General features: G+C 38.4%; 1 protein-coding gene across 4 annotated transcripts in view; it reads left to right on the top strand.

The window, feature by feature from the left end:
- Window positions 1-27,601, top strand: part of LOC149793168 (protein capicua homolog) — a 181,734-nt gene that overhangs the window by 66,411 nt on the left and 87,722 nt on the right. For all 4 annotated transcript variants that reach the window (XM_089967095.1, XM_089967097.1, XM_089967096.1 and 1 more), the window contains exon 7: window positions 23,335-23,544. In XM_089967095.1, the coding sequence (XP_089823221.1) occupies window positions 23,335-23,544 (210 nt within the window). The remainder of the gene's footprint in view (window positions 1-23,334; window positions 23,545-27,601) is intronic.

The following is a 27,601-nucleotide window of genomic DNA, read 5'->3' as shown; positions in this document are numbered from 1 at the left end:
AGTTAAATTTGAATGTTACAAATATAATTATATTTATAATCCTTTAGTCTCTAGTTTGACACATGTCACATGTTGTGAAAGATATTTGGGCCCAACTTTTGGAAATCTTGTGGATTCAAAAACAAAGGTTATATTTTACGAGCATATGTTAATGTACAATTACATATATTACTCAGCCAATGTTGGTATGTGAGAAAGCTTGCCAGTAGCTAATCGTGGGTCAGTGGTTGTTTTGGGGAGGGTTTTCCAGGTTCTTCCTCCACCATTTATACTGGCCAACATGTATAGCCTATCTTGTGCTGAAAAATGGTGTTAAACCCTACAAAAACAACAATTTATATTACTTTTGTAAGACTGTGAATCTTCCAAAGATTTTCAGGATAGCAGTTCCATAGCTGCCAACCCTCACGAATTTGGTGTGAATTTCACGACTTTTTCAGCGATTCATGGATTCACGGCGCAAGCCAAAAATTCATGAATTCTCCAATCCTCAATGATTTTAAATCTTTAATAAAATAACCGATTTCCTGTTAAGCACTAGTCGTGATATTTGCAGTTGCCAAAACGGTCCGGTACTGCTGGTCGTGATATTAGTAGATCTACAGCCGAATAGTACAGTTGGCCCAGTAGCAAGCATTTTAGCCTATTTTAATCTATATGTATAAGAGCAGTTTTACACATGATTTTGAGAGAAACTGGGGCCTAACTGGAATTTTGCTCCGCGCATGCGTCATCAACACTGATTTGAGTTACCGTTCATCATCGCCTGTAAGATCTTGAAAATGTCTTCACCACCAAGGAAAAAGAAATGTATTACTCAAAAAGTGAAGTTTAATTTGGAATATATCAAAAATTGGCCGTGCATTCTGCCATTAAACATTGATATTTATCATTCTTTTTGCACTCAGTGTGCCATTGCAGAGACGATGTGAGGAAGCACGTTGGTTGCAAAAAACACGTAAAAGTTGGGAAAATTAAGAATTCGCAGATTTCAGCTCTGGAATATTTTAAGCTATTGATTGAAGACCTGCAGGCTACCAGCACTGAAGCATTATTTGTGAGTTTTCTTGTTGAACACATTCTACCTTTATCAGCTGGAGACCATGCTAAACATTTGTTCTGACAAATGTTCCCGGACTCGAAAATCGCTTCCAAATTTTCCTGTGGAAGAACCAAAAGTGCTGCAGCTCCTGTGCGTTCCTCACAGCAACAGTGACAGCGAAAGAGTATTTTCTCTAGTGAGGAAAAATAAGACGGACTTTAGGGCCTACTTAGCTGCAGAAAATTTGTCAGTAATTTTAGTCCCCAAGATCAACCAGCAGGCAAGAAGCCTGAACTGTTTAGAAAACAAATTTTCGATCAAGTAGTTGAGGAAGTTCAAGTCTGCCACAGTATCATGTCTTGATAAATAACTATTTCTGCATATATGTAGTGTTTTAGTTTTATATTGCGAACTTGATATAGTGTAGTATTGACGGCCAGAGTGGATGGAATGGTCAGAGTGGATGGAGTTATTGCCATGGTATTTTTCACTAATTCATGTCCAAATTCACGACTTTTTATCCCTATTTTCACTAATTGTGAGCCTGGAAGGTTGGCAGCTATGCGGTTCTTTTCTGTTTGAATTTTATGTACTTTCTCAAGGATGCTAAGTATTTTGGTTTTTTTTCTTCAAGTAAGTGTATTTTATTTTTGCTGTCCCTCTAAGTATCCTTGCCCAGGTGATGACATTCCACTCAAAGTTTCTCTGCCTATATGTTAATACTGTAATTATTAATGTAAAGTAACCTTAATATGTAATGTTATTTATTGAAACCTGTAAATTTTATCCTTCAGTGTAAACATTGCCAATTTTATCAACAAGCTAGACGTCACTATAAACTGCCATACTGCAGACATCATAGCAATATGACTGAAATTTCTTTAAAGCTATGTTAAAAATCCAAATCACAAACACACAGACACTTCTTTAATTTTGAAAGAAGGGAACATAATTCACTTGCATGAAAGTTCAGTGTACCAAGAAACAGTATTTTCCACAAGTTTTCATCTTTAAAGTGATACTTCGATAAGTCACAGTTGTCTAATTGTGGTGATGTGATGTAACTAACAATTGTCAGAATGCATACTCCAAGGAAGATAATGTGCATTAAAAAAATGTTTAGAAATTGGGGATCTGAGCAGAAAGCTTTACCTAACCATCTTTGGTACAATAGTTTGGTTATTGCAAGGATGTTATTTTTGCACAGAACACATTATAGAATAAGCTCAGTTTAGCTGTTTATATGAAAGCCATGTTTCCCTTTACCTGCATATGTGCATCAGAGATCCCCAAATTTTTAATTTGATGCCCAGTTCTGACACCATTTGTATTTTACTCAGTCTGACCGTGAGTTCTGACACCATGTATTTTTTTAACTCTCAATCTTGCACCCCTAGGGGAAACACTGATGAAGTATTTGTTATTGTTTGTTACATGCCCACTTGAGAACAAGCCAAAATCAATTCTGCAATTGAATAACATACACGATCTCTGGGACTACACAAATGTTGTGAATCTGTTGAAGGTTACAGATCAATGATTGGATCATCAGAAATGATTAACCATTGCTTATGATTGGCTAGAGATATATTCTGTACTTGTCACAGATACCGTGGCTTTTCCATTTCTTTGAAATGTCATGTTCATCACAGAAAAATGCAGCAGTTTACTGGCACATCAGTTGTCTGTGGTATTGATGACTCCTGAGTTTTACTAAACTGCCACTCAGAAGAGCAACACTAGCACGTTTTTATTAGTGGGCAATTGTTCCATAGTTTGTCAAATCAGGAGTCACATTAAGATTTTTAATAGTCATTGCTGGTGGTAGGGTAACTAAAAATACCATCTTGCATAGTTTTTGTTTATTTCTGGCATGTTTATTCAGTACTTGCCAAGAGGGATATTTTTGGTATTTGAGTTTCAGGCAGTAATCAGACATCCATATAACAGTCAACCAAGCTGAAAAAAACTTGAAACTCTTGTTGCAGACATATTTTTAACCCAGTACCGTGTTTTGATTTCTGCATCAGAATGACAGCCTGTCCTTTGTTATCTTCTTAAATCTGCACTATTTTGCATCAATGGTTGTTCCACTCAGTCGATATGACTGTAATATTTTATTTTCTTATTCTGCTTTTAATAATTTGTTTTGCTTATGTCCAACAGTTTGCCAGATTATTTCATATGACATGCTGTTGGCAGTTGAGTTCAGTTATAAGGCTATTTGACCTGGAAGTCATTGTTTCTGTATTTTACGTTCCCAGGATGATTTTGTGCTGCAGAAAACTTAAAACAAAGGGGAAAAATAATTATATAGGTATATATTTTTTTTTGGGGTCACCAAATCACAGTGTTAAGAAAATGTCCAAATGGCTGGTACTCAGGGGACAGAGTTACCGTTGTGTATTTAAATGATCTGTTTTGATTTTATCCAGTAAGCATTGTGTCTGGTTGTGAAACAGAAAATGTTCTGTATTAAACAGAGAAAATGTTCTGTATTAAAGGTATTAAAATGTTCCTAAGGGTAATGCTTTAATTTTTTATGATTGATTATTCAGAGTCATAATTGAAAAATTGGTCATTTAGCATTACTGATCAGTCATTGATTATTTACATTTGTCACACTATAAGTACACTGATTGTTCTACTGCAAATTTCAAGTGATCAGCATAGATTCTGATCTACCACCCCATTATGAAGTGGAAGACTAATAGAGGTTTGCACCAGTTTCTGCACAATCTTTTATTTATTCTTGACTCTATATGGTATTTTTGTTGGTTGTATAGACAAAACATACCATATATACTTGCTTATAAGAAGAATCCAGCATAGAACCAGATCTGCCATTACATAACGTGCTAGCAGTTCAAAGTGGTTGTTGTTTGTTCGACTAATTATTCCTAACAAACCCATTTACCCAGATCTGGGTCTGTGGAGTTTGCAGTTTGACTCAACTTATAAGTGAGTATATATGGTAGACCCTGATGAGCCATTGTATATTACATAAGCAAATCAGTTTTTTGTGTGTTCTCCTGATTACTCCTATCAAACCACAAATACCCAGATCTACACATTATGCAGTGGCAGATCTGGGTATGTTTAATACAGAACATTTTCTGTTTCACAACCAGACACAACTGCAGGTTGCAGTTAGACTCAACTTGAAATAAACAAGATTACAAGATACCTTACTTTACATGATAATTGTTTTCTCTACCAGTTCAAAATACACTGCATGAAAAATGTAATGATCATTTGATAACTGGTTCGTGCAGCAATGGTGCCAGAATCTCTATGCTATTCCCAGTTTTATCTGATTTAGCTAGCTTATTGCTTCTTTATGTAAAAAATGTAGAAGATCCCACTGAAGCACTTGAAACCACTAGATCAACATGTTTCTTTAAAAACAAAAAGTTTGAAGCACTGTTAATAACCTGTATGGCTCACTACTGAAATCAATGAAGCTAGTTAGAACAGCAACACTTTTTCAAGTTACGGATTGGCTTAAATACAAACTCAGGCATAACAATCTGCTGAAAGAAATTTTTAAATTCCAAACAAAATGTGGAAAATTATGAAGTATGTTAATCCAAATAGAAACATGAAGATTGGATTAAGAGATTTGTAATAAGTTTAACTACCAGTATATCAAGTAATAATGCAAAACAACAACAAAAACTACCTAATTGTATTAAGTTAGTAATTCCAGAAAATGTACAATTTACAGTTAAATTTATGTCATGTGAATATAATTGGTAAACTGAAAAAGTTAAATTCTAAGAAATCAACAGGAGCGGATCAGATAGGTTGATGCATTGCAAATAAATTTGCTTCCATTATTGCTTCTTCTCTTATCTTCATAATAATCAAAGCATTTCTTAGGGAATCTTTTCATCTCAACTGCAGGCAGACATATTGATTATTACGTTAGCAATAATTTGCGGTGAATATCTGAATACAGTAAATATTGGTTAATGTGATCCGAATATGGCACTGGTTATGGATGTCAAAACAGAACCCAGATTTAGAACTTAAGCAATGAGAAAAACACCAGTGAGTCTCATTGCCAGTTTTAAATAAATGTATCATGTTTTAGGACAAATTAATAGTTTATATCTGTCCCTGATGACGTAAAAGTGGTCAGGCAAGTAACTGAAGGATATTCCCGCAGTCCTGCCTTGGCCACAATGATCCTTTCAAGATTTTATGAACAGATCCATTAATTTTGAAAGTAATACTTGCGTTATTTGGTTGCAAAGTAAGGAGAAAAATAGCAAGGATCTAAATTGAGATCAATCACAAATGATCATTTTAGAACTCCATTCCTCAATAATAGACTGGGCTACTATTAACTGCCAGTATGATTATTTAATGGCATATCTGGCATTATGCTGTTTGTAGTTGGATTCTACTTAAAAGCAAGTACATGTACGTATTTACCAATGGCAGAGTTGGATTTGAACCTGTATGCACTTGACAGTGGTTTCAAAATGTCAGTCAGATGTAATAGGTCCTACACTGTCAGTTCATTTATGTCTGTGGTATCAGGTTCTGTATTTTTGCCAAAAAAAAAGACTGATTGGTTGGTGAAGGGTCATTTTGTTTCCAGGTGGACTCAATGGGTTTTTAGAGCTGTGGTTTGAAGCAACCCAGAAATCCACAAAAAATTTTACCCCAAGAAAAAATAGTGAATTCACCATAACTGTGCTGTGCCTGAAGGATACAGTGGTTATGTTATCAGACACACGATTTAATACATTAATACTTGTATATGAATGACAGACATACCCTCTACACCAGGGGTGTCCAAACTTTTTGCAAAGAGGGCCAGATTTGATAAAGTGAAGATGTCCAGGGGCCAATAGTTCCTTCTGATGTTTTTTAACCACAGAAATTACATGCAAATATACACTGTTATAGAACAATAAATAAATGAAAAAAGCCAAATAAACAATAAATAAATAAAACAATTTTCATTGTCACAATTATCTTTATTTTTCAAATGGTAATGTAACTAAATATAAGCCACTCAGGCAGACATGAACAACTCTAAAAACACAATTCTGCCTTTCATTCATATCTGGGCCATAAATAATACATTATATGACCAAAGCTGCGGGCCATATGAAATCTTACTGCAGGCCGTTATTGGCTCGTAGGCCAGACTTTGGACACCCCTGCTCTACACCTAGAGTGGGCCAGGCAATGGACTCCCATAGGGGGCTGACCATTTCATTAGAAGTGGGTGGGGTCGGGTCTGGGATTTTAATTAAAATAATTTATGGCCCATAAAAAGTTTGAGAAAAAAACCCCATACATTTGCTTAGATTGGTAGAAAAAAGTACTATAGTAACAGGTTGTGTTGGCATTCAGAACTGTTTCAGTAATGAGTGTTAGTTTTAGAATTTGATTTGCACATAATTTTAAATTGCATTTGGGGACCCGAGTGGTCTAAAATGCTCACGGTTATGGATCACAGCCTAATGGGTTTGAGCCTTGGGCTTGGCCAGTTTGGGTATGTGAGAAAGCTTGCCAGTAGCTTCCTGTGGGGCGGTGAATCTTTCCAGGTTTTTCACAGTTTCTTGTATCTGTTATATTGGTTGCCATGTATGGTCTGTCATGTGCTGAAAAATGGCTTTAAACCCAATAACAACAGCAACAGATTGTAATTATTCAATTCATTTGTATCCTTATACATCCATATTCCTTTGGAAAGTCATTATTTAAATGACCCAAGAAGCACATATGGTAAAATCAATGTTAAATTACTTGGATATTTTTGGACGACGTCAACCTAAAGGTATGATCCAGCACAAACTGGATTGAACGACCTGCACCTTTATGTCACAATGAAAACAGATTTGTACTTTCCTGTCATTTGTTATGATGGGCCACATGTCCTCTTTTCCTGACCCAGTTTAGTACATGGCTACCATAGTAAACTTCATAGCTATCAATAATTTTCATGTACAAGCTTTTGATGACATTTAAGGTGCAGAGTATTAAGCAGCCAGGATTGAATACTCTTTGGTTAAACTAATTTAGTATTAAGAATTTGATCAACAAATAGTATTTAATTTCATTTGAATAAATGTGCATACATGGTCACATTGACATATACATTAATTATATCCATTACATTACTTGGAAAAGAATATCTTCAGGTAAAAGAAACTAAAAATATCCTGATTCAAAGAAAATCCTAGGCAACCACCACTTCTACAGAAAATTTAAATGGTCTGTAATAACACACTGCCAAAGAACATTATTTTCTTACTCACACACACACACATACACACACATACACACACACACACACACAGACATCTCTAGCCATAGTTGGTAGATAGTCACAAAATGGTTCCAGTCTAAAACTTGTTTGGTTGGTGTTCCATTGGCACAGCAACACCTCAGTGATTACTGAGTACCAATCAGAACAGTGGCTTGCTCATGCAGGGCTACACCAAAACAAATGACACAGTTCTACTGGAGAAAATTGGTTACTAGGCCAAAAGAAAAATATGTGGTTTTGGTCAGCCAACCATCCCTGTTCCCTTAGCACCCACCCACCTCCTGGTAGTTTAGCCCAGTACTTAGGACATTATATATCCTAATCATTAATTACCTACCTACCCTAATTTTAAACGAAGTGTAATAGGAAACACATATTTATTTGCCTTATCAGCGTACATATTCTCAGACTTTTAAAACTACTCTCAAGGGATGAATGAGAACTGAAATTAGTACAAAGCATAACGAAAGCCACAATAGCATGAAATAAATATAGGTTAGTTTTCGTCTTTTTGCTTGGCCATTGATGGAGACGTGAACTTGTAAAGAAAGTACTTTAACACATTTTTTAAAATGATTACAGCACTCTGTCATAGCATTTAGTTTAATTTATAGGTTATATTTGCAGAGAAAACCTAGATGTTTACTCTACTGCATTTATTATCTTTTGAAACTTAAGAATTTATAAAAGGTTGTACTGTAGGCCAGTGGATGGATATAGAATAGACCAGATATGCCCAGCATGTTATAAAGAAGCATCTAATGGAGACAAGCTGTTTGCTGTGCCATGCATCCCATTTTGATGTTCCACCAGAGATCTTGGGAAATAGTGCATATCATATAGAAGAAAATTAGACCTTTAATTTTTTTTAAAATTTTGTTGACCTCATTCTTCATTTTTTTTATGCCTTTACTTTTGGAGTTTTTTAAAAACATCTTTGCCTTTATTATGCATCATTCTTAAGTCAGTCATATTACGTTATGACATTGTCCATCCATCTATCCTTCGAGACATTAACAGCTTGTTCAGCCCATTACTTTATAACAGTGGGACCAATTTTTAACTTTGCTGTCTACATCATAACAACAATAGCCATGTCCTCTGCCATCGTTCAAGGTCACTCAGAATTTTTATTATTTGTATCATTGCCAAGGGTTTAACTTCTGAACCACTGTAGATACTTTGCTGAAAAACTTTGTATATATCATGACTTGATGGTATATCATGTACATGTACCATATCATTCCCACTGTCTAGTGGTGAAGGTCATGGTAAGGGAACATGTTTTTATGTCATTTGTATCCTTGTCAAGAATATCTGAAGATATGGCACTGAAACTGTAGCCATTTATAGAACATGTGCAGTAGGTGGCGTCAGCCATGCCCCCTGCCTTTAAGTGTATGTCATGGCACGGTCACGTGACTTGTGTCCTTGTTCAGAGTACATCCTTTGAACCACTGACAGTATTTTAATTAAACTCAAACCAGTTACATATCTTTAATTAGTTATGTATCAGGTATTGTTGAATCTCACTGGCAAGATCATCATATTTGCAATCCAGTTGTCACAGATTCCATACACACATTGGCCAGACTGGGTCAACTTCATCAGTGTGTCCTAGGAAAGGACACATAAATCACATTTACTCTGTGTGCTTTTGGCAAAGAAAGTGATACAAGCGCTGTTAAGAACCAAGCAAACAGCCAATCAAGAGTTGTGCATCATGACTAGAATGTATATCGCGTACCATAGGCACAAAAATACCCTGCCTCATAATCAGTGTCACAGCAAGGGAAGATATAAACCAGTGATCTCCCTTAGTGTAGTTGTTTATCTTTTAGACAAATGAAGACATTTATTGAAACATCACCTGTGTTACAAATTTTGAACTGACAGTGGCTTACATATTCAGTCATACCCCTATCCTGAAGGTCAGGGTCACAATAACAAATAATGCAAAACAGTGGCCTGTTTCTGTATGCAGGCTGTCATTTTTTAACCCCTAACAGATTTGGATGAAACTTATTACCATATAGTTTTAGATTCTCAAGATCAGAGGTCAAGATCATTAGTTTTGAAAAGGGTCATGAGACTGGCATAGTATTGGCCATTTACTATACTCTTGTCAGTTGTCTCATATTATATGTTTACTTTTGGTCACAAGGGGTTGTCTTCCTGGTGATTTTAACAAGATTTTTAATTCAGCCATTTTCTTTCTGCTTGACATTCCCTTTGAATTGTATGGCCAGGGTTGTGCTGATGTGCTATGAAGTTAAAGGTAATGGCAAACAAACAGTAGTGTGTATATGCATGTGTGTGTGTCTATATATATATATATATATATATATATATATATATATATATATATATATATATATATATATATATATATATATATATATATATATATATACATATATATATATATATATACACATACACACACACACACACACACACACAAACTATTAATACAAATAATACTATCATAGAGATTAGAGAATTTTTAATTCATACTCAACAGAGATTCGAAACCAGGATTGCGGGTAAATGGCTTCCAACACCATACCATAACTTAGCTGCAGAAGAGGACGACTACAACCCGCTTGAGAAGACCCTTCTTTGCCATTATTGGCTGGCTGCTGAAACATACCATAAACTTTATATGTAAATTAAAAAAGATAGTATAGACCCAGACAATCTATTACATAATTATGATGTTTTCTTGAAAAAGTCAGATAAACATTATAGAGCCGGATCTAATGGCAAATTATGAAGATTGGATTCTCCATTTATCGCAGTTGAGCATGCGCTATTTGCACTCACCTGATGCATCTATATGCAAAGAGGGCAATGTTGGTATCACAGAAGATTTTGGGAAAAGTTTCTGTTACATTATATTCTCTCTCTGTCTCTCTCTCTCTCTCTCTCTCTCTCTCTCTCTCTCTCTATATATATATATATATATATATATATATATATATATATATATATATATATATATATATATCAACATTGAATGTGATCTGCCATTACATACTGCATCAGCAGATTCAGGTCTGTGTGGTTTGTTCTATTGATTATGCCCGGCAAACTACATAGACCCAGAATTGCCAGCATACTATGTGATGTCAGATCTATGTCTTTAAAGTTTGCAATTGAATTCAGCATATAAGCAAGTATATAAAGTAATCACACCTCTGAAAACTGACCGCCTCTGTAAAAGAGACAACATTCATGCCATAAATGTTGTAACTTGTTTGAAAATGTCCTGATTGGCTGCCTCGGAGTTAGAAATCCACTAGGTGCTCATTTCCTTGGCATTGTATTAGCTAAACAGAGTGCAGTTGAAAACCAGCCAATGACAGAACAACAGTGTGTTGGGGAAACATGCCATGTATACTCGCTTATCGGTCAAGTCAAAACTACAAACAGCAAAGAACCTGATCTACCATATCATAATGCACCTGCAGATCAGGGTCTGAGTTATTTGTTCTACTGATTATTCCTAACCAACTGCACAGACCCTGATCTTCTCACATATGATGTAACTGCAGACCTGGGTCTGTGCAGTTTGGAGTTGATTTCATAAACTAGTAGGTACAGTAGGTTACAGTGAAAATAACTTATTACTTTAAATAGAAGATGTGAAAATAGCGTGAAAACCTTATTTGTATTTAGGCAAATAGAGATTACAAGTTTTCAAATATGTTCTTTTGTAGGTGCATGTAATCCTCAATTAACTGTCAAACTTTGAAGTATTTTCAAACTGGATTTGTTAACATTTCTGCTTTTGAAAGTGTAGGACCAAGAGAAAGGAAATAAATAACTAATTTTGGATAATTGGTTAGTAAAACAAGAGAGATGTCTTGACTTTTCAGGCAGATAGGAAAAATCCTAAAATATACAGACCCCTAGCATAGAATCCAAATCTAGGATCAGGGTGTGGGGTGTCCTGGTTGTCTAGGGGTGGGGTTCTTCTTATAGACTTTAACGAGTTATGAGAAGTTCCCCTGGTCCTTATTCAGAAGGTTAATTCTGGACACTATATTATTTATTGACTAAATATATTTATGGCTACGAGCCCCCAGTCAGCAATGCCGACAGTTAAATTAAAAGAAATACAAAGATGAAATTTAAACAATAACAATTTAATAAATGAAATTTAAAAGAATTTAAAGTAATCAATGTCTCTCTTTCACCCAATGATCCCTTTGATCATCATTTAAGTTCACAGTGTGAGGAGATTTTTCCCTTCTTGAGTGCTACTCATCTAAATCTCTTCGTTCCCTTGTCTTTCTCTCCTTTCGTGATCTCCACTTCCGCTTCCTCTTCTATAATCCTTGTTCCTTGCCGTTATCTTGACTTCCGGTTCCTCTTCTAGTATCCGGAACCCTTGACGGTATCCCTTGAGGTCACCCGAAATTCACTCGGTATCTCTCACAGTCACCCGAAATTCTCTGAACTTCTCTTGTCCCCCGAAATTCTCTGAAATTCTTTCGTCCCCCGAAAGCTTCCTGATCGAAGCTATTTCATGAATTTCCTAAATTCCGCCAATTTTTACGAATGGCTAACGGAGTGTGTGTCACTGCGACTCTTAAACACCAGCTGACGAATTTCAGGCTTGTACAAGTCTTATGCCAGTTTCTCGAATCAAGTCCCACCTACAACGCATCCCGATTGGATGGCGACGGACTCTGGTCATTTGATCGAACTGTCAATCATAAAAATGTCAGTCTGTGTGTCCCCATGTACTGCCCAGCCTACCATTGTCAGCTTCCGGCTCTTTGAAGTTGTCTACGTCACGTGTTCCCATGTACAAAGATTCCCGCCAGATTTCCACTCAAGAGCTCAAACAAAGACTGGGTTACGTAAGAGGATCAGCCAACTTAGGTACTTGGAAAAACAAAGCTTACCTGGCTCCACTTACAGACTTATAAATACATGTATAATACAAGGGGTTGGGGTAAAACATCACATCCCCCCACGCTTGAGAATAAAATCAGGATTTTATTCACTCAAACTAAAAAAGCAAAAGTGTTACACGATATAAAGAACAAAATCAGCAAAATGAACTAAATGCTAAACTGAGTATGAACACGAAAATATAACAAATGATCTATATCATTTCGGCGCTTCTACTCATGAAATCTGCGCCTACGTTTTCAGATCCTTTCACGTATCTGATCTGCATCTGGTACTGCTGTAAAAACAGCGACCATCGCATCAATCGACCATTGGACAACTTTGCCTGCGCCAGATAGGCGAGTGGTTGGTGGTCGGTCTCCAATATGAACTTACGTCCATATAGGTATCGCTTGAACCGTGATATGCCGAACACGATTCCGAGACATTCCCTCTCCGATACTGAGTAATTCTTCTCGGCAGCAGACAACTTCCGGCTGCCGTATGCGACAGGAAAAAGCGTCTTGTCATGCTCCTGGAGCAGTACTGCTCCCAGTCCCGTGTCGCATGCATCGGTGCGCAGAACGAATTCTTTATCCAAGTCCGGTAGACGAACAACGGCGTCGGATGTAAGTCTATCCTTTAGCGTTTGGAATGCGTGCTCACACGCATCTGTCCAAACGAACTTACTCGGGGTCCGTTTCTTGGTTAGGTCAGACAACGGGCCCGCAATCGCGCTGAAATTAGCGACATACCTCTGGTAATATCCGGCCAGTCCCAGGAATGACCTCACTTCCGTTTTCGTGGTGGGGCGTGCGGCGTTTCTCAACTGCTCAACCTTCGACTTCTCTGGAGACAGCGTGCCTTGGCTCAGGGTATGTCCTAAATAGTCTAATGTCCTGAAACCAAGGTGACATTTGGAAGCGCGGGCTGTCAAGCCCTCCTGACGTAGCCGCTCCAAAACGTCAGCTAACAGAGCGAGGTGTTCACCCCATGTCTCTGTAGCTAACAAGAGGTCATCCATGAAGTTGTGGACACCCCTATTGCGCAAGGGCTCCAACAACTTCCGCATCATTCTGGTAAAGACGCTGGGCGCATTTTGTACCCCGAACGGCATCACCAACCATTGGTATGTCCCGTCGGGAGTAGCAAAAGCAAGCTTCGGTCGGTCTTCTTTCCTTACCGGAATTTGCCAATACCCCTTGGACAAATCCAGTTTGGAAAAATACTTCGCTTTCGAGACCGAAGTGAAGATATGTTCGGGGTCAGGTAGCATTTCAACTTGAAATTCTGTCACCTGATTCAGCTTCCGGTAGTCAACGCAGAACCGATGGGTGCTGTCCTTCTTCTGCACTAAGACTACTGGTGAGCTGTACGGAGAGTCGGCAGGTTCGATTACTCCCAGAGCAATCATCTGCTCGATTTCTTCCCTTACAACTTGTCGTTTCGCGTGGGGCAAGGGGTAGGGTTTACGCTGAACTGGTCGGTCGTCCACCATCTTTAACCCGAACTCGACAAGCGTCGTCCTCCCGGGTTTTTCTGTTAGCACGTCGGAATAGCCGGCCAGCAAGGTCTCTATCTCGTTCTGCTGCCCTTCAGTTAACATGGGGTCACACTCCACGTCCGACGGAGTCTCGGCCCTCGTTAATGGACAGCTCGGGACAGTGTTAGCACCTTCCGTATCGCCTTCGATATCCTCGGTGACTATCGCTGCGACAACAAAATCGCTGGCGGTCTCCCTTTCCCGGTACCTCTTGAGCAAATTGGCATGGTACAATTTCTCTTTCGTCGGTAGCTGTATCCGGTAGGTTTGACCTCCGACCTTCTTGGTGACGACGTATGGACCCCTCCAGGAAACTTCCAACTTGTTGTGTTCCTGGGGCAACAACAACAACACTTTGTCCCCTACCTCAAACTGACGTGGTTTTGCGTGCTTATTGTAATTTTTCGCCTGTTGCGCCTTAGCTCGTTTGAGATTTTCTTGCGCGAGAGAACAAACCTCTTCCAGTTTGTTGCGCAAGTCCGCGACGTACTGGTAGGTAGTGCGTACTTCCTCTACAGCGTGGTCGTCTGTCCACAGCTGTCTCAGTACGGCGATTGGGCCGCGTACGGTTCTCCCGTACAAGAGTTCAAAGGGAGAGAACCCCAAACTCGCTTGCGGTACTTCCCGGTATGCAAAAAGGATGGCTGGAATATACCGGTCCCAATCCTTGGGGCGGCCTTCGCACAATTTCTTGAGCGTGTTTTTCAAGGTCCCATTAAACCGTTCGACCAATCCGTTACATTGGGGGTGATACGGTGTAGTCGTGAGGTGTTTAATCGACATGAGACGATTCACCTCCGCCATCACACGACTCATAAATTGTGTTCCTTGATCGGTCAAGATCTCGTCGGGCACTCCGACTCTTGACCAGATCGCAAACAGAGCTTCCGCGACGGTTTCCGTGTCAATGTTACGCAACGCAACGGCCTCCGGATAGCGTGTAGCATAATTGACAACCGTTAAAATATATCGATTTCCGTGCGCAGACGCGGGTTTTATCGGTCCGATTAAATCCATGGCAACACGTCTAAATGGTTCATCGATAAGGGGCGTACTCCCCAAAGGGATGGGTCGCTGATCCGTTTTCGGTGCCATTCTCTGGCATTTGTCACAGGAGAGACAGAACCGTTTTACGTCTCCCTGGACCCCTGGCCAGTAAAACTCTTTTACAAGACGGTCACGCGTCTTAGCAATTCCCATGTGTCCACCCATGAGACTCTCGTGTGCAAGTTTCAGTACTTCGCAACGCTTTTCCTTTGGCACGACGACTTGCTTGAAGTGTTCGTTGTGTTTCCTGGCGTGGCGATACAAGATTCCCTTCTTGTAGACAAACTTCACCGCGCCGTTCGGAGTTTCCCTTTCTGTTCCCGCTTCTGCGTGTTTGTGCAACTGCGCCAGAGTTGCGTCCTCCTGTTGCAGCTTCCTTAACTCCGCTGGAATAACATTACTAACCGGTGTCGATGTAACTTGGATTGGCTTTTGTTTCGGCTGTCGACTCATGGCCCTGGTTTCAACAGCACTCACTGGCATAGGTGTGCAGGTTTCGGGGTTCGGCTGGGGTAACACATAGCGGCAACCCAATATGACGTCATGTGATAGCCCCTCCAAGCAAGCAGCTTCAATTTTCCCCTTCACGTATGGTGAATCGAGGTCAATGACAGCTACTGGTAATGAGTCACGCACGCAGTTCGCGTACTGAACTTCTATCACCTCCCCTGTATAGTCCTCCGGCTTGACATATTTCTTGTCGACAAGCGCGGGGACGCTACACCCAGTGTCATACAAGATGGTGGCGCCTTCACCATTGACAGTTGCGGCCGCAAGGTTGGCTGGGTTGCGACTCGCTTCCGGCACACATTCCTTCTTAGCTACGACATTCACCTGGGTCTGCCTGCCCTTGGGACAGTCCCTGGCAAAATGCCCCAGGCGCTTGCAATTAAAACATGTCGGCGGCCTCGCCGACTTGCAAGTCCTGGTTTCGTGGGTGAGGCCTGTCCAGGTCGATAGGCGGCAGCCCTACCTGTAGGTGCCCCTCCGACCTTCCCGTCGCCCTGAGGGTTACGGACAGCCGGCTCAACCTCCCCCATACGACGCGACTCAGAGGGTCGGGGTCGGTCAGCAACCCCGGAACCTCCACTCTTCGAGTGCGCCTGCTCGTATCGCTCCGCCATGTTAGCGATCTCTTCGAGCGTCCGGTGTTCTCTTTCTGCTAAGAAAACTGTCAACTCGCGACGGTAAGTACCCAGGACATGTTCCTTGAGTATTACCTCGCGTAGCCCTTCGTACGTGCGTTCGACTTCGGCCATTTTCATCCACTTCTCAAATAAACCTCGAACACGGTTGTGGAATTGAGAGTGGGTCTCTGTTACCTTTTTCACCGAGTCCCGGAAAAGTTTCCGGTAAGTCTCGGCGGTCAGCCGGTAATGGCATAGAAGCGCCTTCTTGAGGGCAGTGTAGTCATCAGCCTCTTCTGCAGTTAAGCCGTGGTAGACTTCCCGAGCTGCACCTTGCAAAAAGGCTGAGACATTAATGGCTCAGTGCTGTTCAGGGACCTGATGAGCGCGTGCGAGTTTCTCAAACTGGACGAGAAAATCGTCAATAGCCTCCTCCCTATCATTGAAGCGTGACATGTTGATCTGGACTATCCGGTGGTCGATGAAAGGTCGGCCGGTTGTTCCAGAGCTTGTACTGGCGTCGTCCCGTCCGTTGGTCCTAGCTTCAACTCTGACCCTTTCCATCTCCAGAGTGTGAGCGAGTCTGGCTAGCTCCAGCTCTTTCTGGGCGTCTCGGTCCGCTGCTATCTTGGCTAACTCTTGGTCCGCTGCTATCTTGGCTAGTTCTCTCTGGGCTTCTCTTTCCGCTGCTTTTTCGGCCTTCCATTCCTTGATCCTTTCTTCTATAAAGGTTGCCAGGCGATCTCCCTCGTATCCCAGATCTTCCGACCCCATGGTGCGGTATTCCTTTATCATTTGTTGTTCGGTAGCCATTATACTAATGTAAAGTGATACCTTGTCTCAAAATTCAAACAATATACAGATATTTGTAATACCAGTTTAAATACTTACCTGTCGACAACAACTAGTTTCGTTCAGGTAAGATATTTGTTCGATATCCGCTTCACACGTACTGCTATGAATGGAAGGTCTACAAAGCCTGCACATATGACAATAAAATACAAGATGAGAAAATCACAAAATTTCAAATACAAAGAATGGAAAATATCTCACACTGTTCACTAATACTTCTACCAATAACTTTAAGTCCCAAAATAATATATATGTCTAATTCATATCCCGGACGAAGCGCCCACTGTGGGGGTGTCCTGGTTGTCTAGGGGTGGGGTTCTTCTTATAGACTTTAACGAGTTATGAGAAGTTCCCCTGGTCCTTATTCAGAAGGTTAATTCTGGACACTATATTATTTATTGACTAAATATATTTATGGCTACGAGCCCCCAGTCAGCAATGCCGACAGTTAAATTAAAAGAAATACAAAGATGAAATTTAAACAATAACAATTTAATAAATGAAATTTAAAAGAATTTAAAGTAATCAATGTCTCTCTTTCACCCAATGATCCCTTTGATCATCATTTAAGTTCACAGTGTGAGGAGATTTTTCCCTTCTTGAGTGCTACTCATCTAAATCTCTTCGTTCCCTTGTCTTTCTCTCCTTTCGTGATCTCCACTTCCGCTTCCTCTTCTATAATCCTTGTTCCTTGCCGTTATCTTGACTTCCGGTTCCTCTTCTAGTATCCGGAACCCTTGACGGTATCCCTTGAGGTCACCCGAAATTCACTCGGTATCTCTCACCGTCACCCGAAATTCTCTGAACTTCTCTCGTCCCCCGAAATTCTCTGAAATTCTTTCGTCCCCCGAAAGCTTCCTGATCGAAGCTATTTCATGAATTTCCTAAATTCCGCCAATTTTTACGAATGGCTAACGGAGTGTGTGTCACTGCGACTCTTAAACACCAACTGACGAATTTCAGGCTTGTACAAGTCTTATGCCAGTTTCTCAAATCAAGTCCCACCTACAACGCATCCCGATTGGATGGCGACGGACTCTGGTCATTTGATCGAACTGTCAATCATAAAAATGTCAGTCTGTGTGTCCCCATGTACTGCCCAGCCTACCATTGTCAGCTTCCGGCTCTTTGAAGTTGTCTACGTCACGTGTTCCCATGTACAAAGATTCCCGCCAGATTTCCACTCAAGAGCTCAAACAAAGACTGGGTTACGTAAGAGGATCAGCCAACTTAGGTACTTGGAAAAACAAAGCTTACCTGGCTCCACTTACAGACTTATAAATACATGTATAATACAAGGGGTTGGGGTAAAACATCACACAGGGTCATCGCTAAAGAATTTCATTTGTCAGTATGCCCATACGCATTCATAGTGACATGACATTCCTACCACTTAGCAATAATCTCATTTGATCTTTCACTACACATTCTTATTGATTTTGTCATTTGGCAAGTCAGCCCACATGAATTACCCTATTAATGTACAGTACTTTCCCATATGCTGAGACTAGCATAGACCCAAATCTGCCATCACATAATGGGTTGGTGGATCAGGGTCTGTGGTGTTTCTTCTACAATATGTAATTGCATACTTGTGAAGTTCAACTGCAAACTGCACAGAGCCAGATCTGGTGTTGCATAATGTGCCAGCAGATCAGGGTCTGTGCAGTTTGTTATGTGTAATCAGTTGAACAAACAGCATATACCCTGGTCTGTGGTAGATCAGGATCTTAGTTGTTTGCAGTTTGACTTGACTTATAATTGAGTACATATGGTGTTTATGTCACATAGGAAACAATGTACACTTTGGATCTTCAGCTTCTCTGGTTTGGTGTGTTTTAGTAATGTGCAGACAAATACATAGAGTATTACATAAAATATTTTGCTGTTGTTTATCTCATTCTGCATTGGCTGATCTGTAGAAATTAAACTAAATTAAAAATTAAAATTAAAATTAAATAGTTTTAATGGAACTTGCATGCATAGGTCCCAATAGTTTTCAGGCACTTTTTTCTTTTGGGTGCATGTTACTCTACAATGCTTCACATGTTCTGAGGATTGTACATTGATATAAGTTTGCAATCTTTCTGGGAGGTTTTGTCAGCTTATTCATTCACATCTCAACTCTCTAGGCTCAGTATAGGATAAATCATAATTCAGCATCTGTTGTGCACGTGTAAACGCCAGTTTAAGAACATCGCATTTGCACACACACACAAGCAGATATATATAAGCAAATTAACACATGATGGATGTATGGTCAGAAACAAATAGTCCAGCTCTTTTCATCAAGCCCAGAAGGGAGACAGTGGTCACTTTTTTGGACATTGCTGGTATCTTAAAACTTTTGTATTGGTTTTGGTTGGAAATTTTTTATTTGAGGATTAGTTAAACATGTGGGCCCTGACTTCTTTTGAAGAGCAGGATTTGCATTTGGGGCAATATGTTAGAAATCACCTGATACACAAGAATTAATCCATTGATCATGTAATAAAAGCATTTGCATTTGTAAATACAACAAATCTTTTTACCATAGACACTCACAAGACAAGACAATATTATACTTTTTGATGCAGCTCAGGCATGTCACCTTAAAGTTCAAACAAGCCAATATGCTGTGGAGCGCTGTCAGGTGTTAACAAAGGAAGGGAGCTCAGCAATGGATATATTTACTGGTTATAGTTATAATGGATCTAAATTCATGTAAATAGAAATAGTTTAATGAACATAAAGCTAGTCCTTCTTTTGCAGACACCTCCATGTAAATGTAACTTGTTCTTAAAGGACAGTATTAATGAACATTTTTTAAAAAATTAATGTACAGAGCTATGCAGCTGTGTTGGGCTGGTGACTGTATAAAGATTATCAATTAGCTGTTGATTGTAATAATAGCATCTACTTTCCAGCAAGCAGTCAGCTCTACATTTGATTGGCCTGAACTGGGGCAATGACCAGAGTTGACCCCAGACTCATCAAGTGGTCATTGGAACAATGCACCTAACTGTTGGAATTTGTTTATCAGCAATTATCTTTGATTCAGGCTTGCTGCAAATTGTTAACTTGGTGTAATGCCTGGCTAGGACCCTGTTTGACCTAAAGCCCACTGTGTTCTTGAAACATCATCTTCATGAGATGAACACTCATAAGAATAAGTGCACATAACATTGTCATGAATAGTGCCCTCATCATCTGTATGTACCTACCATATATACTTGCTTTTAAGTTAAGTCACACTGAAAACAACAAAGCATAATGTGCCTGCAGATCATGTCTATTTTGTTGTTCTACCAATTACTCCTAACATACTGAATAGACTCAGATCTGCAGGCACAATATGTGCCAATGTATCTGGATCTGTGCAGTTTGCAGTTGGACTTATCTTATAAGCAAGTGAATATGGTACTCAGCTTTGTCCAGAAATAATTTTTGAACCTCTTTCTATAACAACTTTTTTTGTAATCTGATAGAAATGTGCCAGTTACAAGTAACACCACCTTCTCAGAAAGATCCCATCCCAATACAGTATTGCTTAATAGATAGTTATACACATTTCATCATTCACACAGAAAAACATTTGTAACAATGCCCATAGTTGTGTAGCTTTTGCATAAATAAATGCACTTTATCTATAATTTGCAATGACACCAGTCTGATTTTAATATTTGTTTATCAGTTGGGGTTCTTTAGAGAACATGACTTTTTTGTTTTGCAATGGTAATTGAAGTCGCAATTAATAATTTGTATAGATTGCAATGAAAAGAACAGCTGATTTAAAATTGGCAACAGACACCAAACATCATGTCATATTCAAGCATGTAAAGCCTTCTCTTGCTAATTCTTTGTTAAGATAACATTCTCACCTGCAATCATATCATAAATTTTGTAATTCAGTAGAATTGAGCACTTTATATTAATTACTTACACATGCCATACATGTGGTATGCGTGTAACTTGCAATGGCCAACATGCTCTAAAGATTGTACATTTTTGCAGAGGTCCCAAGTGATCTAAAGTGCTTTCCATTATGGATCACTGCCATGTCTTGGGTTCATTCAATGTGGGTATATGAGAAAGCTTGCCAGAAGCTTCCCATGGGTCAGTTGTCCTGTTCTTTCTTCACCAGTTATACTGGCTGCCATATATGGCTTATCTTGTACTGAAAAATTGTGTTAAACCCCATAACAACAACAACATTATTTTATATTTGTCTTATATTTTATGTTTTTACATATTTGTAACAACTTTACCTTTTGTATTTTAACTTTTTGTACTTTATGTTAACATATACTTTCATGAGTTTATATTCCTAAAGATTTTACTTAGTTCATTTTCACATTTGTGAACATTCTGTTTCATTGGCACCATGTAGACATTATTGTACTCAGGTACCCATATATACATTCTTCAATTCCGTAATTGCTTGCACATAGTTGATTTAGTTTTTTAGGTAATATTGATCATTGAATTGGTTATTAATTTATGGTACAAATGCACATAACAGACTATTTTGTGTGAGGAAAGGGGAATGAAGTGCCATTCTCAATCAATTGATTGGTCAGGGCAGGATTTGAACTCACAGCCAGATAATGCAAGTTATGACATGCCAAGCCATTCTAGCTCAGGAAATAGTAAGTTAGTGAGCCAGTGTTAATGTCATGACAAGGGGGGATCCAGGTGTTCAAGTGTTCAAAGGCACTCACCTTGCCAGTAGCTTCCTGTGGTTGATGGTTCTTCCTGGGGTCTTCCTGTGTTTTTCCACCAAAATACTTGCTGCCATGCATACCCTATCATCTGCTGAAATGGCATTATGCCCCATATACAGATGTTGGGAATGTACTGGTGGTGCAGCAGTATGGATAGTTGTTTAAGTAAAAATTGTTTAGCTGAACTTAACCACTCTTGTGGCCTAGTGTATATCTGCCTCTGATGTGGGACATTACAGAGTTTCTGATGCCTGATACTGTCCTTTCTAAATGTGTTCTCAGCAGTTTTTCAGGCACCAATGTTTGTTGTTGACAATATTGGTATCATGCCTTTTGATGTCTTTGGACACATTTTTAACATGTTGATGCTTTTGGAGACAATTTTAGTTCTGCAGCGATAAAACGAGATGGAGAGACCAATTCTATTTCTAGAAAGCAGAAGAATGGTTTGCTTATCATTAGACATAGCCTCAGCAACTTGCATGTATTATTCAAATTGGGGACAACTACATTTTACTGTTTATTGTGAATGCTGACAGTGATGTAATCGATAGCTTTTGTTTAAAACTATGGAGAAAACAAGATTGTCACCAATTATTATAAGAGAAAACCATTAAAGTCAAAATCTTCATCTCAAAAACTTGTTTTTAACAATTCCATTGTGAATAATCCTAGAACCTGTACTGAGTCATGCTGCATATGTGTATTGTAATTATTTTCAGTGAATAATAGCATATTTGAATATGAAAATAACCTAGCACAATCAGATCCTGATTGTATATGTTGTATATATATTTATTGGAATTTACAAGTGTTGAAAAGGAATTGGGTTTTGCTGTTTATCTTGTATGTTTCGTTACTGGACATCACAAACTGGGATCAGTTCATTTATCATAATAATATTTAGGATCAACCTTCTACTCTTCAGCAGGCTACCAGTGCTTTATCTGTGTAAAAAATTACAATCAAAATTCATCCCATGATATCCATTTTCATTTTGTTTCTCTGTTTTTTTAACGACAAACTTGGCAACCATTCTAAGTTGTATTTTTGTCGATTTTCATGGGTTGTAGATAAAATATGGCAGAGTCATTATGTTTTTCAGTACATTTGCATCTTCTTCTGAATTGAAATAAACAACATGAAACTGGGCAAGTAATGTCAGTTTTCATTTATGTTCAGGTTAAGTGTGATTACATGGCTTTATGGGATAACATAATAGCATATTTGTCGATTTGGTTGCTTTACCATAGATTTGTTTGTTCTTTTATTTGTTTTCTGACATGGAATGTAATATTTTGTGTTTTAAGGAAAAAAACAAATGTAATAAATTTTTGACTGTCAGAAAACATGCAGTACAAATTACAAAGTGCAAGTTGGTGAAAATGTGACAGCACAGTGGTGACTTTTCATTTACACTTTGAATTTGAATCTAAGCTGAGACACTTCCAGCGTGTTAATCAACCATAGCAACTCCTTATCTGAGTACAAATGGCCAGTGAGAGGGCACCTTACACCTGGTGGGAGTTGATGCATTATCTTATATGCAGACGGAGAAAAAAATTATGGGAAATGTTCCCACAACATGGATGAAAACATAAGAAATGTGAAGTAAATTTGAGCCGAAATATCTAAAATAAAACTTCTGCTTTCATTTTGCAGATTATTTTCTTTTAATTTAAGTGATAAATCTATTTTTTTTTTTTAATTTTTGGTATTTTAGAAAAGATTTTCATGGGGATGGCTTAGAGTTAATTTCAGGAAGGCCCACTATAGAGCCATTATCATGAAATTATTAAAATATTTCTGTAATGTTTTTATAGACATGATTCTGGAAAAGAAGCAAGTACCAGTGTTCCAGTGGCATTCCCTTGTACCATATCTCACTCCATCCACCACTGTAGTGACAACAGTTGAGCCAGTGCCACAACCAAAGCCTGTGTCTCAACCAAAGCCTGCACCCCAACCAAAGCCACCACCTAGACCTGCACCACCACGTCCATCAGCCATACATCAGAGTATTAGTGATCCACGTGAGTCTTGGTTCCTCACCTCCCCCTTCCACCATTAATTTCTGTCTTGTTTTGTACACTTAAACAAAGTGGAACTTTTATTTATGAACCAGTATGGTTTAGTTTAATTTGTAGAGATTATAATAGCTGTTATTTTGGTTATGGGCATGTTATTAAATATCCCGACTAAGTATTTTGTGTCACTAATGTGATAAAAGTTTTGGTCACCCCTCTCTATCTCACCCCTGATGATTCACTATTTTTTGTGCTTTCTAGAACTTAGTCAGGTATGCAGTAGATAATCATTACCAACCTTGAACAATGACTTTTTGAATACATTTTCAGATTTGGCAATTTAGCATAAAAAAATTCCACTCACCTAGATATCACCATAGTTACTTCAGTTTTGTCAATGTGCATTGACTGGTTCTTCTTTTGTTTATTAAACTGGCCTCTCCAGAAAAAGCCAGGAACCAGTAGAGATACAGCCAGTAACCAGTCAGCTTAAAGAGATAAATATGATGAGATCTTGTTTGTTGAATTTGTTAGAAAATGATGAATATTGGTAACAGATCAAAAATATTTGCTATACAGATGTGTTTATAAAGCCATCTATTTATGTTGTTTAATGACTATTTTTTCAGTCTGTTAAAGTTTGAAGAAACCACATCAAAAACCAGAACTGTGGTGTGGTGATCAAAACATGAATATACAGTAAGGACATTCAACACTTCTGTTATCAGTGTTCATGCATATAATGACGTTTAATACAAAACTATTGACTGACAAGATGTCAATAAAATGGATTTTGGGTTCATAAAATTTTATATGCACTGCATCAAAGGTCTATAAAATCATTGTTTTACATAATTTACTGCAAAACTTTGAAATTTAACATGCTTCTGAAAACTAAGATGCTATTTCACCTGCTTGATGCTTGAAAAAATAGGTTATGACTTTTACATAAAAATCAATGACGTTACAACTCACAATGGTACTTGGCACTATAATGAGTTATCACAAATGACATGATGTGTCATCTAATGAGAAAACACCTCACAGGAATAATGAAAAAAATATAATTTTTTATTCTGCCTATTTAATGTTACTGAGTAAAATAGGACATACAATTTTGGTTTCCTGGGGATTATAACCACAGGTAGTTTTGTTGTTAATGTGTTCCCAATGGTAATTGGATCAGCACTGTCTTTTTACCTGCAAAGGTTAATGATTCTGATTTACATATACTGTAAAGGGATATACACCTATGTTATCACATGTAAATGATAAAGTAAGTGTAAATCCCTTTCCATTATAGTTTTGAAGTTATTAAACTGAGCTTTTTTCACAAAAGAGTTATGGATATAAAATTGTGCATTTCATTGTAGCTGCACATTAAAACTTGCAGACACTGGGACCATATTTTGAATGTTCTATAGAGGTACACAAAGGTTTTATAATGATTTGAATATCCTTTTTTGGAATCAAAATATATGGCCTGTCACAGAGGGACTGTTTTGAGAAGTTTCATCTCTTGATAATCGTTAAATGAGATTTGGTAATAAACAAGTTGCAGAGTTCGAATACAGTGAACCTGCTGCAGCTGAAGCCTCCATATTCTGATGGGGCAACATTTACAAGTCCCTTCTCTTATAATGATGTTTATAGTTATGCCCTACCTCAGCAGTGGTAGGATCTGTTATGCTAATCTTGTCCATCATATGTCCATCTGTCCATCACATCTTGGTCAGGATTTCATTATTAGATGCTTTGGAGGGCTATGTTTGTTCCATGAACAACATTTCTTGTTAATCTCTAGATAAAAGAAATGTGCCATTAACATAAGCATTCTGGTTGCATGAGTGTTCTTTATAGACCGACATTACTATTGTGATACGCAATGTCTAACTTTTAAGTCAGATCCAAAAGCAAACAACTTAGACCATTTTCTGCCATTGCATAATGTGCTGGCAAGTCGAGTCTTTATATTGATTTGCTGACTGCTCCAAACAGACTGTGCATACCTTGATCTGCCAGTACATTATGCAATAGCAGATCTGGGTTTGTGTAGTTTACATTTGGACCATGGTTATAAACAAGTACATATAGCAATTATCTGCACGTTTCCCTCATTTATACTTTTGTGCAGTGTTGCCAGATCATTGTATTACGTATCCTATATACATTTGTGCCTGACCAGCATAGGAACAAAATGAGCAAAATACCTCACATCATTGCTGCATTTATTTGTAATCAAGAGTTCTTCCCTGAGTCTTTTACTAGAAAACAAATTACAGATCCCAAGTCTTATTAGAACGTTGTAATTTAGCTGACCTCTGTGAAGCAGAGAGGGAGCTGTGGTAGCTCAGTCGGTAAAGCATTTGATATGTAGTCCAGGGGTTGTGGGTTCAATACTTGACCAGGCTAGCCCAGGTTGGCTGCCCCAGTGTGTCAGGGGGAAGAATGTTTGTTGCTCATTTCTGCAGCATGATACAGATAGTTATGTGTTAACACACAGACACACACACACACAGACACACACATACATGACCCAAAGCATTTGCAATGGCATCGACACACAGTAAATCTTCTCTAGAACTACCTGAATAAGTCCCTTCATGATAACAAGGTTCCTGTTATAAAATGAATTTGGCGATGGATCCCATTTCATTAAGTGGTAGTAGTAGTACATATATATTAGTTGTAAATTTTTGTTAACTTTTTGTGTTTAGCGCTGGCTTTATGTACCCTGCCTGCATACTGTTAAATCTGGAATTGTGAAACTTGGTGAGGGTTGCACAGGGTCGGATTAAGGCCTTTGGGGACCCTGGGCACAGCCAGCATAGGGGCCCAAAACTATCCTGCCTTGTCTTTAGATATGGTTACAGGACTATTAATAACAATGCCTGTGAAATCAGACGATAATATACAGGGCCTCTTGAGCCTCGGGGGACCTGGGCATGTTACCCATATTTGCCTTATGGAAAATATGGCCCTGGGGTTGCATTTTGTTGAGTACAACACCCTTATCACAAAAGCAGATAGGTTATTGATATATAGAGAGATTACATTTCACACTTCACATATTTTTGGTTAAATTTAAGTTTATTCTCCAGTTCTTTCAAGCTAGAATAATATAACTAAATCATTAAATGTATTTATTAGACCTGCCAAGCCATATCATTTTGATGTAATCTTACGAAATTGACCCTTAAAATACAGACTTACTGAATAAAAGGAAAAGTTACGGAAATATGATTCTTGCTCTAAAATATGGATAATTGACTCATTTGTGTTTGATTTGGAGCCGAGTTTCACATTAGCTTTTGTGGAATTAGTTAGAGAACCAGACTAACATTTTTGTATCTCAGACACTTTAAACTACACCTGTTTTTCCATGCAAAGCATCTGCATGCTCATATTATTGATTAAAATTGTTTTTCATGGCATCCAGCTACCAATTCAAGTAAGTCAGATGGCGGAAGATACGATTGCCATTATGTTAAATGAAGAACAAAATTCCAAATTATGCCGAGTCAAAAAAATAAGCCTCTAAAAAAACGTTTAATACTTGGTAGAGAAGAATAAAAAAGAATCTTCAGATTGTTCTGAATAAAAGCAAAAAGGGACACAATCAGGTTTACTGGACATCATGTGTTGATTCAAGTATGTCACATGGTGGGAGATGCAATTGCCATGTTAAATGAAGAACAAAATTCCAAGATTTATGTAAAGTTGAGAGATAGCAACAAGCCATTGAGCTGCATAGGGTTTGAAACTGTACTTGAGGTTAATAAGATGTAGATGTATTTTACAAACTTTTCCGATGCATCAGTTTGGAATGCTGAACTTTTTAAATACACATTACACCTTACTGAAAACTGGTGAAACTTATGGGAAAAAAACATCAGCTGCCTTACAGATATGATCTTTTTAGGCATGGAAGGTCTGCATTAGTTGTAATTTTTATGTTAACTTATTGTGTTTAGAACCAGCGTTATGTACCCAGTATACATACTATTAATCTAGGATTCACAAACTTGGTGAGGGTTGCATTTTGTTGAGTACAACACCCTCA

This window comes from Sinohyriopsis cumingii, chromosome 8 (genome assembly GCF_028554795.1).
Source record: "Sinohyriopsis cumingii isolate HCF-2022 chromosome 8, ASM2855479v2, whole genome shotgun sequence".
Taxonomy (NCBI): domain Eukaryota; kingdom Metazoa; phylum Mollusca; class Bivalvia; order Unionida; family Unionidae; genus Sinohyriopsis; species Sinohyriopsis cumingii.
This window is presented reverse-complemented; position numbering and strand designations above follow the sequence as displayed.